Source organism: Artemia franciscana, chromosome 3 (assembly GCF_032884065.1).
Source record: "Artemia franciscana chromosome 3, ASM3288406v1, whole genome shotgun sequence".
Classification (NCBI taxonomy): domain Eukaryota; kingdom Metazoa; phylum Arthropoda; class Branchiopoda; order Anostraca; family Artemiidae; genus Artemia; species Artemia franciscana.
Genome location: NC_088865.1, coordinates 9356719 through 9368754, shown reverse-complemented (window position 1 = coordinate 9368754; position 12036 = coordinate 9356719). Strand labels below are relative to the sequence as shown.

Sequence of the window (12036 nt, the reverse complement as noted above, 5' to 3'; positions counted from 1 at the left end):
CTGAATAAAATGGCTATCTCAGAATTTTGATCCGGTGACTTTGGGAAAATAATTAGCGTGGGAGGGGGCCTAAGTGCGCTCCAATTTTTTCGGTTGAAGCGTGAAACTTCTACAACAGGGTTCTCTCATACGCTGGATCTGATGGTGTGATTTTCGTTAAGATTCTATGACTTTTAGGGGGTGTTTCCCCCTATTTTCTAAAATAAGGCAAATTTTCTCAGGCTCGTAACTTTTGATAGGTAAGACTAAACTTGATGAAACTTATATATTTAAAATCAGCATTAAAATGCGATTCTTTAAATGGAAAAAATTCCATTTTTTAAAGTTTTGGTTACTATTGAGCCGGGTCCCTCCTTACTACAGTTCGTTTCCACGAACTGTTTGATATTGATATATGTATCATATATATGCTTGATATGTACCTAATATGAATATGATATATGTGATATGTATATGATATATATACCTTATATTCGCCTGATATATGGCCAAGTTGGTCCCAGGTTTTGAGCCTGATTTCAAACCCAACTTGAATTTTATGTAAAGTTACAAGCTTTTTAGCCAAGTATTAGTTTTGTGTTTTATAAATTTGTTTGCATCTATTACCTGCGTACGTGCGGAAGAGGTATGGACATTCCATAATTGATAACAATGACCTTAAAGTTAATCGTTTTGAATTTTACCCCTCCCCCTCCCTTTAACCTACCATGAAAATTTAATTTTAAACCTTTAACGTAAAGTGTGGCTGAGGTCGAGACAGGTGGCAAACTAGAAGCAAGGAGTATTTTCTTGTATCACTATTTTTGCTGATCACTTTTTGATCATCTTGTACCATGGTACCCCATCTTTTTTTTTTTTTTTTTTTTTTTTTGCTTATATTTGGCTTGGTATAAATAAATTTTTCTTTCAGAAACATTAATCGAAGACTGATTATGTTCTTTGGATGCCGATCTAAGCACCATGATTTCTTCTTTGAAGAGGAATGGCAACCCTTAGTGGATTCTGGAAAATTAGAGCTTTTTACTGCTTTCTCACGTGATCAAGATGATAAAGTGTGAGTAAACTCTGCTCTCTTTACTTTAGTGTTGTCAATTCGAGGGGGGCATATCCTCCCCGGACTTAAAAAATACTTTTGTTGGTAGTTTCATTAAAAAGTATTATTTTCTTGTGATGTCATTGTTCAAATTGAACAAAAATGCCCCCCTCCCCCTCCTCCATGGATAATGGGAACAATTTTTGCGGTGACTTGTCAACTCTGCTTCGCTTTAAAACCATTAAAAAAATATATTATATATATAAACATATAGAATATATAATATAGATATAGAATATATAAAAATATATTCCTTGGCTAAAATAGGACAAGATTTATTCTCCAGCGTCACCGTGCCACATTAGACCAAATAGTTCATCATAGAATGTTGAGAATCATCTAATCTGAATGTTTTATAATCATGAAAGATAGAACCTAAAAGGGTATTTATCAATTGAAATTTATTTAAGGAGCTCTAGATTTCAAAACCACTTGTCACGGATTAAAAAAAATTGCATCAATTCAGTGAATTTTCAATATATATATAAATAACGACGCTATCTACTATATATTCCTCAAAATTTTCTAAAATATTTCTACTTTCTAACCAAATGATTTTATCTCATCAATTGAACGATCTTAGCACATCTGGAATAATCGCACATCTGGAATAATAGCACATCTGGAACATCGTCTGGAATAATTGGAAAGCATCCAAGGGAACTGTACCACTTGCATGCAACTTTCCCACCCGATCCAAAACTTATCGGTATTTGGGCTTTTGCTATCATATGCTATATTTTTCTAATATTTTTACTATTGTTTCTTTCCAACTGAAATCTTCGATTTCACTCCCCCTCCCGCCTGCGTATCAATAATATTTGTATTTTTAAATCCAATATTATTTGAAAAATTTCCCTTGCGGACAATTCTCCCCCAGAAAATTGCTCCATGCAGAAAAATCCCCTTCATACCCCCCCGGGCTTAAAACTCCCCTTCCGTAGAGAATTACCCCCTCTGAAGATTCTCTTTCGCAGAAAATCCCCCCCCCCAATGGAGAATGGAAAATCCCTTTCCACCAGTATTTTAACATATTTTTGGATTTAAAAGTATTTTAGAAATTTCCCTTGGAAAATCCCTCCGTGAATGATTCTCCCTGCGGACAAATCCTCTTCTGCAGAAAATACCTCCCTCCCACAGAAAGTTCTCCCGAAAGATTCCTTTAAGGTATCTCGATTTTGGGGGCGTTTTCTATCATATGCTATATTTTACTTATATCTTGACTATTGCTTGTTTTCAGTTAGTTTTGTCTCCCTAAACTGTCACCCCCTTTCAAAAAAAAATCGTCCGTTTTTATCTGTTCAAGCATGTAGACACAGGGCCGACGACCCCCACCCTAAATCTAAACAATAATGTAATTTCCTGTATTTTTCATATAACTAGTGTCCATGTCTGGTATTGCTTCAATCTCAAAAAAAGGAAATTGAAGGAAAATTTCCTCTCCCCTGGAAAATTTCCTCACTCCCTTCAGGAAACTTCATATTTGCGGAAAATTCCCTGTGGAATGTCCCTTTCCGATAGAAATCGCCCTCGTGTGAAATCTCCTCGCATATTGGCATATTTTTAAATTCAAAAGCCTTTGAGAACTAGGTTAGGATTCTTAACTTCCGTTTTATTGTCTCAATGCCATCTATTCCAAGTATTTGTGCTTAGGTGTCTTGAAATCAAACAGTGCAAAAGTACTCGAAAGATTCATAGGGTCTTGGAGGGGGGAATTTTCCCTAAATACTTCGCCCACTCCCCTCTTTCCATTTCAAATTTGGGGCCTCTAAAACGAATTTGTGCAACGTTAGCAATGCATATAGCAGTTCAATCACAAATTAAATGTTTCGAACACATAATCAAGCAGCAATTTTGAGAAAATATGATAAAACAATATGTCTTCACGCCCAAAATATGAACTAAATAAAAGGTAGAACACGATTTTTCTTTGTGGTCCATGGTTTGAGACTAAACAGCTTCCAGGTTATGATAAATTTCCAAAGAAAAATTAAAAAAAGTTCCGTCAAATAGAATTAGGCATAATTGTACACTGTGAAGCATGTTGAGCTAGTTTTGACTCCTTACTCACACATATTGTTTCGCATCTAGGAGGCCAGAGCCCTCTCCTAAAATATCTATTAGGTAATACACTATACTTTTAAAATAATTGTGCACTTTTAAAATCTTTCCCCAGCCCCCAAAACCCCTCCTTGCCCCTTGCATACATTCCATAAAGGAATTGAGGTAAGAGGTAACTGATTAGTTGTATACTAGGGGAACTGATTTTTTATGTTTGCTGATTGATGTTCTTTTTTAAACTGCTTGTCATTGCAAAAACCTGTTATTTCAAATTTAGCACACCCTCCGAGAAACTAAACTTGCACTATAAGTTGTCAACTTATTGCTATGGTTTTTCCCACCTCCAATAAATTTATTTCGATTTTGGTTTTAAAGTTCCGTATATATACTTCAATATATTCTAAGAAAGTTTTAAGGGTCTTTCCCCTCATCTTCCCTCCCCATTTTATGCCTGAATATAGCCCGATTTTCGGACTATATTCATAATATGTTTGAATATTGAATATATTGAATACGTATGTTTGAATATGTTGAAAATTTACACTGTGAACTATATATATTTTCTGGCATTTCCATCGAGAAAAATCGAAAAAACAACAAAATTGCCCGGCCCCCTTGGTTTTGAAAGTCCATTTTTCTTGTATTTTTATTTTCGTCCCTAGTGAAAGACTGTGTAATAAAAGCTTGTTAATTTATTTGCGAAGTCCATTAATCGCTTGTTCAGAAATTAAATTTTGCTTTAACTATGTTGACTTTTACATACGGAACATAAACTTACATAGCATGAAATTCTACTTTGAATCTACTTGGCACTGGATTCGTTACGTATAAAAATTTTGTCAAGTAAAATTGCTTGACATAATAAAAATTCTTAAGTTACACTTATGTCAAAGGCTCTATGGCGTATTCTGAGACCATCCTTAATTCAATTCGTGACAACAGTGCACTGATTTAATTTTTTTTTTTTTTTTTTTGCTTTTAGGTATGTTCAGCATAAAATTCGTGACCAATCTAGTGTTTTACTCCCATTGATTCTAGAACAAAATGCTCATATTTACGTCGCTGGAAGTTCGAAGCAAATGCCCCAGGATGTTAAAGATGCTCTAAAAGACGTATTATCAACACACATGACAAAAGAAGAGGCTGAAATTTACTTCAAAAGGCTCGAAGACCAAAAACGAGTACAATTTGAAACATGGTCCTAACATGTGTATTTATTTTCTTAAATGGGGAACCAAAGAGTATGGTTAACTAATGTCTGGAAACCGGCGCTAGTGTCTACAAAAAAAAAAAACTATTAACGCCATCTAGCGTTTGGCGACACTTGGCATTTTTCAAGCTTTGTAATCGCTTTCTGTTGGTAACTGAGGTCAGACTCCCATACTCTTTGGGGAGGACATAAAATCCTTAAGGGCTAAAGTTGTTTTGTTAGAGGGTAAAGTGTTTCTTGTGAGGCTGACCTAGCCTAATGCTTGAGTTGTGACATAGCCACATCTGTTTATAAATAAAAAACCTTGACAAGTGTTTTTCATTGATTTTGCCGTTGCACTGTATTATAGCTCTATAAGAGCCGTCCATGCCGAGTGGTTGAGGCGCTAGAATGAAATCCTTTGTCTGCGAGGACAGTGGTTCAAGTTCTGATGTCGCTGGTTATTTAGTTTGGAACGTGGCCAGTGGCGTGAATCTGGAGAAATCTGGGGAAGGTAAACAGGGAGGGTGTGTGAATTCACGATAGGCCACCCCCAAACTCCAATTGCACTTCCTTATAAAGACCAGTGCTGTATTATTTTCCTTTCCTATATTGTAGAAGCGGGAAATTAAAATTAAATAAAAAATTTGTTCGAAAAGCACCTCCTTCCCCTCGTTTACCCATTTTCTTCTTTTTGAAAATGACATATTAAGACCAATTCAATCTAAAGTACGTCTACTAAAACTGTTTTTTCAAGCTTTCGTGTTTTGTAATTTCATACAATTGTGCCTTAAGTCCCTACTCTGATTTGTTAATCAGAAAGTTGAGGTTAAAAGTTAAACATGGCTTTACTCAACCAAAAATAAGAAAAGGGACACATTATTGGCGCTCTAGCCGTGCATAATTTTGATTTCATCCACGAGTGACTATAATGTGGCCTGGGCCCAAACCGAAGGTTCATTGCTTGCTTTCTTCACCCTAGATCTCTTGTAAGTTGTGTAATATGGTCCTCCAAATCGACCATCGATTTAACTTTGTTATTTTTAGAAGATTACATAAAATAAATGTAAGTACCAAAATATTGATTTCCATAAAGATTTTGGTTTTCCTATCTTAAGCAGATGGGTAAATGGGTGAAGGGCGGGAGGCTGTTGAAAATTAACTCCCTATATTCTTTGCCAAGCCCCCTATTTTTGCCAAGCTCCTTTTTTGGCATTCTCATTTTTGAAAAGTCGAAGGACTACAAAATTGTCCCCCCCCTTCCCCGCTAAGTTTTGAAAAATACATCCTGCCCTCCCTATATTTTCGTCATTTATAGCTCCTGTTCTTAAAGGATTGGGATACCCATGGTTCAGAATCCTGTCATGGTAGGGTTATACATATATCTCTACCCTTTATAATCCAGTTGAGTTTTGAAGAAAAAATAAGCTAGAGCTTTTCTGACGAATTACGAAGTTTATGTTAAAGCCATTGCTTTGTTTGTGGGATTGTAAAAGATTTTCATTCTTTTTCCCTCACAATCTAAACTCTCCCAAAGCAAACTAAACTCTAGTAGTAAATCTATTCATCTTTTATTTTTAAGTAAAGTGGACTGTCGTTGGCATTGGTGGCGTAGGCCTACATGGCGTAGGCATGGTGATCGCTTGTAGTGGCAAAAGTTGATTCCCAAGGTTCCCCGAAAGAACATTGAAGCAGCCGAGCTTCGTGAAAGTTCTTAGTGTATCAGTAGATCGGCATGTGCCTAAACCACCAGTTGCAAACACGTTGTGGGACAAACGGATATACCCTCGCAAAGCAATCAATACGAAAATATCATACTAGTATATTTTAATTGCATAAAAAAATGCTTAAAAAAGAACAACGAACGGTGTTATCTATGTCTATATTTAATAATAACCACTCGAATACCCTCAAATATAAGTACAAGACAAATGTATGTGTCCAGTTACAGTAGAAGCTCTCCTATTTTACTAAAATATGTTACGCATTACAATTTCCATTAGAACGAAAACATGGTCATGCCAATTTTGTTGAATTCTAAAAACAATAAGTTTAGATTTTACCTATTTTAGAGACATTGAATGGTCATTATAATACACGATTAGTTGCTCTAGTAAATAAGCTGTAAACGTAGATTTTTTTTCTCGATCTTTGTTCTGTATTTATTTTAAGATTGTTCCTGGTTCTTGTTTTTTTTTTCGGGGGAGGGGTATCGCAGTTGAAAAACAAAACATGTTTCGGCTTTAGCGTGTTCAATAGGAAATATGAAGTACTATTAATTGCAGTGTTAATAATTAAGGGCGAGTCTCCAGCATTTTTATTTAGGGGTGGGGGAAGAGGGTTTCATATTCGGATAGTCAAGGAGCATGGGATATGTAATAATTCTTTCTCCGCATTATTAATGGGGAGCAACTGGCCCCCACCCCCAAACTACGCCCCTGTTAATAAAGGACTTTGAAAATAATAAAAGACGATTTTTTTTAGCCATGAATCAAATTTAGAGCGGAAAAATAAATTTAAAGTAGAACAAAAAATAACAACTAGAAACAGCTATATTTATAAGAAATGGCACATTTATATGATTGTTCCGGAATCAGCTAATGTTTCAGAAATGACAAAAATTGTGCCAGAAATGGCACATCTTATATGGTGCGTCTAAAAGAAAATTGTTCCAAATAATGGGGGAAACAATTGAGTTTTAAATTTAATTTTAGGGCAAGGGGGATCGAAGCTTTGTCCCTGTCATGCATACACCTATGAGTCATCTATTGAGAGAAATCTTCACAGGTTCTTCCCATTGATGATGCAGTACTTCTAACTATGAAATGTGCCGCCATTATAAAAAGTGGTTTCCGCTGAGCAAAAAAACATAATAATTAAAAAACAAACTACATCACTATTATCAATAATACATCTTGCAAATACCAAAATAAGAAATAGCAGATCTTTCCTCACTTAAATCCTCAAGAAAATCACCGTTTCCGAGCAGACCTTAAATTAAATTTTCTGAAAAATTACGCAACTGCAAGCTACGATCTTTCGTTTTCACGTGACGGTATTAAGTATATTTTAGTAGAGTTAAATATAGATTAATACAGTTGAAATTATTGCATATACCAAGCTACTATGCTTTGTTTAAATTTATAACCCAGTATTTGTACTTGTACACCAACAGCATTACTCCAGAGTCGGGAATAAACTATTTCTTTTTAATTAAATAAGCAAAAAAGTGACGGCCAGAGCAGCTCAAAAGTCACTTAACATTTCTTTTACATTCAGAATACTCCTTAATCCCAAAATTGAACATCGCTCAAGGATTGGGACACTTTATTACCAAGTAACTTATTTAGACATACCAATCTAACAAGCACAGTACTGAAGCCAAAGAGAAAAACAAAGGCTACGATAATTCAATTCATATTAAACCAGCCCCCTCCACACTCTCAGAAATTAAGCATCCTGTAAGGATGAAACATTGTATTTATTTTGATGTATTTTGCAAGCGTAGCATTAGCCCAGAAAAATAAATAAAAAATGGCGGCAAAAGTAATTTAAAATAACTTATATGACATTTTATAGAACATGCATATCCATCATCACTAACTTCTCCGGGCTATACTCGATACAACAAACTACTTTAAACGCATAAAATAAACAATAATAAGACAAATCGTAATCGCAGGGCTTCGACAAGACTTAACCAATTTATCGAGAAATAAAGGATAATTGGCCAATGAACGTCTCCCTTCAATGAATTCGGATAAAATTTTCAAGATGTTTAGGTACAATATTCTCGTATTGAAGACTACTCCGTGACACAATCCGAGCAGCTAAACACTTGAGCGATTCATGGTTGAAAATAAACGAATGAGGGGTGTGGGGAGAGGAGTGTATAAGGTCTAAGGGTCGTTCTTCCATTAAATTTTTCTGATCAATGTGAGCTCCGGCATTCAACAGCATTTGAAGAATCTAAAAAAAAAAGATAAAATAGAACATGTAAATATAGCTATATAAGAAAAGTTGAAAAAATTGTATAAAATGGCGAGGGAAATGAAATAAGATAAGATCTATTCATGATGAAATACATATACAATAATACATTATACAGTCCCCCACAAAGGCTCTTTCACCTGTATAGAAGGGGAGACAGATGAATCACTAGCTTAGAGAAAAAAAAATCGCTTACTCATAGAGAGGAGAGCAAAAATAAATAAAAAATTATAGAACACAAAAATTAGATTGTTTAGATTAAATAGAAAGTAATATCAGCAACGGCTAATCAAAAATATTTTTGCTTCTTTATTAATGGTTTATTATGAAATGGCTGTACGAAGAAGTTTCTCTTCGAATTTGAATTCGTTTACCAAAAAGAGTAACACGCCAACCGTGTTACGTGTATTCGAGTAGCCTATAGATAAGCGAAAAGAGATAAGCTTGAAAAGCTTGAAAAGTTGATAAAGTTGAAAAGCAGAAAAAGTTCAAAAGAAAGTGCTTTTGGAATCACATGGTCATAAGCAAAGATAGGTAGCACGGGGAATTGAGTTTGAATACAGTTTCGGAGGTGTGTTCGCCAAATAATTCAGAAAAGTGCTGAGAAAATTCTTAATTTACAACCAAAGGCGAACTAAATCGAACGTTCTATGAAATATTTTTATAGCATTGACAATTATCTTATAAATATAGATTGATAATGACAAATGGTGACAGTGACAAACAGATTGTCAATAACAAACATAGAATGGCAGTCTAACTGACAATTATCTTCAAGAGGGAAAAATGTAAATTTATCTTTTAACTTTCTACTAAGACAGAAAATTATGCTAAAAAGAATATTCAGATCACTATATATAATTGACGATGTTGGTAACACTTATCAGCAAATAGCCATTATGAAAACTATTACGCGACGGTGAGATGCGATAGAATTGCTAAAACTTCAATGAAGAGTGGAAGTTTTTACAAGCCTATCAGTCAGTTGGCTTTTTGATGACACAAACAAAGCTTGTAGTTTTTCTATTCTTTCATCATTAAAGATAAGCCAATATATGTCATTTTAGAAATTGCACATAGATGGTTTCCTTAAAACATGGCGATTTTAATACGTAGTCCAAACATTAACCTAGTTTTGTCTTAGGGATCGAGTTGAAAATTTTAGGAAATTTTCTTTGGAGGGGGAAGGTAACTTAGAATGTTGAGGTAGGGGGCAAGCTATTTTTCCTCCGATCCTCACAAAAGAGTTACTTGCCAGACCTGTTGTCTGACAGGCATAAATCTCTGGCTAAATTAACTAATTTTTACTATCTCTTTGGCTAGTCGAAAGAATTTTTGCAAAATTAAGATAAATTCTAATTTAAATTAAAAAAATAATAATAAAAATCTTGGTCGCGGAAGTTTGCCTAGCGTTATTGCCTTCTTCGCAAAATCGTCGCCCAAAATGATAACTTGAGGAATAAGGTTATTTATCTTTGTTTTGGTAATAATTTAGTTTCCTGAATTTAAGTTATAAAAGAAAAAGACCAACAATTTCAATCAGATCTGTATGAACTTACGTATACGTCCTTTCGATTTCCTATTTTCCTTATGGTTTCTTCAAGGCCTACGAAAGAAAGGCCGTATCTGACTGTTTCAATTTTTTGATTTAATGCTTCGAAACTCGGTGAGATTGAGTATTTATTTTCCTGGTGATCATCCCTTTGAGAAAAGCTTAACAAACTTGTATAAGCTTTATTTATAATGTATGCTATACTTCATCTGACATTAGTTTAGTTCTAAAACGCCATCTAAAGGCAAGATCTTTTTTTTTTTGGGGGGGGGGTCGAGGGGTCATAGGTTTTTTACCATGGGAGTATTGAAAACAAATAAATGTGTGAACGAACATGTATACACACAACCAAAACCTAAGGTTTTCGCAGGGGTTAGATGATTTTTAAGGAAACAGGCGAGTTTGATGCTCTTTTAATATATAGCGAGGTCCTTTTCGCTTTTGGACAGTCCCAAAGCCTGGCCTTTTCGACCAGCCGTCTAGGGCTCAACGGAAAGTAGGTCATCCTTGATTGGGGTGAGAGGAGGTCTTAAGGAAAGATTTAGGGGAAATAGCACCCTCCTTGGAGGTTGTAAATAGGAATGCTTTGTATAGATTGGGATGGAGGAGAGCGTGTGCAGCTGTGTTGGCCTCAAGCGGCTTGGGGCTGCGGTGAGTTTTTAGTGGCACTAGTCAAGAAGATCAAAAGAAGTTAAGCCGCATTTTCTTCGGGTTTGGTCCTTAGAAAACGTATTTTAAATGGAGGGGGCACCCTATCTTTCTTTTCATCAGGTATATACATAATACCAATACCTGTTTCTTCATTAAATTAAATACAACTTCTTGAGACTATAGCTTTTTTTCATATCAATGTTTGTACAATGCCCAGCAACTCTTTAGCCTCCCCGAGAGGCTATGCAGTCTTCGCCACAGAAAGATTAGTTATGAGGCTATTATCTATTCTTTGCCAAGAAAGTGTCTCGTTTATGGCTAGTGTTTCCTCATTAGCATTATTGTCTTTTAATCTATATATATAAAAATAAGTTGTTTGTCTGTGTGTCTATCTACTGACGTCATGTTTGTGTGTCGACTGACGTCATGTTTGTCGACTGACGAAATTACAGACCGGGACATCGGGACACAAATGACGACCGGGACACCGGGACATAGGGAATATAAATGACGACCGGGAAACTCAAAGAGAAAGCGACCGGAACACAAGGAATGTTCGATTAGCAATCACCATCAACAAAGCACCGGGACACAGGGAATATAAATGACGACCGGGACAAAATGACGACCGGGACACAGGAAATATAAATGACGACCGCGACACTCAAAGAGAAATTACAGACTGGGACACCGGGACACAAATGACGACCGGGACACAGGGAATATAAATGACGACCGGGGCACAGGGACACAACTACAACGGGGACGCCGGGGGGCACAGGGGGATATATAAATGACGACGGGGACACAGGGAATGTTCCATTAGCAATCACCATCAACAAAGCTCAAGAGCTATCATTAGAATAATGAGGTATAGATCTGAATACAGATTGTTTTTCCCATGGACAATTATATGTTGCATGTTCAAGAGTCGGTAAACCTGACAATCTATTTATATGCACAGACAATGGGACAGCCAAAAATGTTGTATATTCGCAAGTTTTACGTAGTTAAAAATATATATATATCTATCTAAATTCACAGGTGGGACACAGGGACACAACTACAATGGCGCGTAACGACTTACGCGCGCGGGGGGGCTTGGGGGGGGGAGCGCGAAGCGCCCCCCCCCCCCCCCCCCAACTAGGGGTTGGGGTGGCGCGAAGCGCCACCCCAACAGCTAGTTTTCTTATAAAAACTGATATATTTCATTTCTATACTATTCCTTAGCCTGAAGACGGCTTAGATGAGGCCTTATCACATCGTTTTCATTAGCCCACCCTATATCTATATGTCATATTATGCAATTCCTCTGACTATGTCTTAAACTGTTATATCTTTTTTTAAGCTGATAAACATGCTTATACGTCATTATTATTCTAATTACTGAAGATAATCCTACTCTTATATTTAATAATGTTTTAAGTACTCAGTATTATTATAGCACCGAAAAATAATGTTAAGTTTTTTTTCGTGGCCTTTCACCCACTTTCTAAATGT

General features: G+C 35.9%; 2 protein-coding genes across 2 annotated transcripts in view; one reads left to right on the top strand and one right to left on the bottom strand.

Moving 5' to 3' along the window:
• Positions 1 to 4678, top strand: part of LOC136024851 (NADPH-dependent diflavin oxidoreductase 1-like) — an 81624-nt gene extending 76946 nt beyond the window's left edge. The window contains exons 6-7 of the mRNA XM_065700353.1: positions 911 to 1054; positions 4137 to 4678. Of these exons, the coding sequence (XP_065556425.1) occupies positions 911 to 1054; positions 4137 to 4359 (367 nt within the window). The 3' untranslated portion in view covers positions 4360 to 4678. The remainder of the gene's footprint in view (positions 1 to 910; positions 1055 to 4136) is intronic.
• Positions 4679 to 6153: 1475 nt separating this feature from the next.
• Positions 6154 to 12036, bottom strand: part of LOC136024849 (protein fem-1 homolog A-like) — a 42076-nt gene continuing 36193 nt past the window's right edge. Inside the window, exon 11 of the mRNA XM_065700350.1 lies at positions 6154 to 8312. Coding sequence (XP_065556422.1) covers positions 8091 to 8312 — 222 coding nt within the window. The 3' untranslated portion in view covers positions 6154 to 8090. The remainder of the gene's footprint in view (positions 8313 to 12036) is intronic.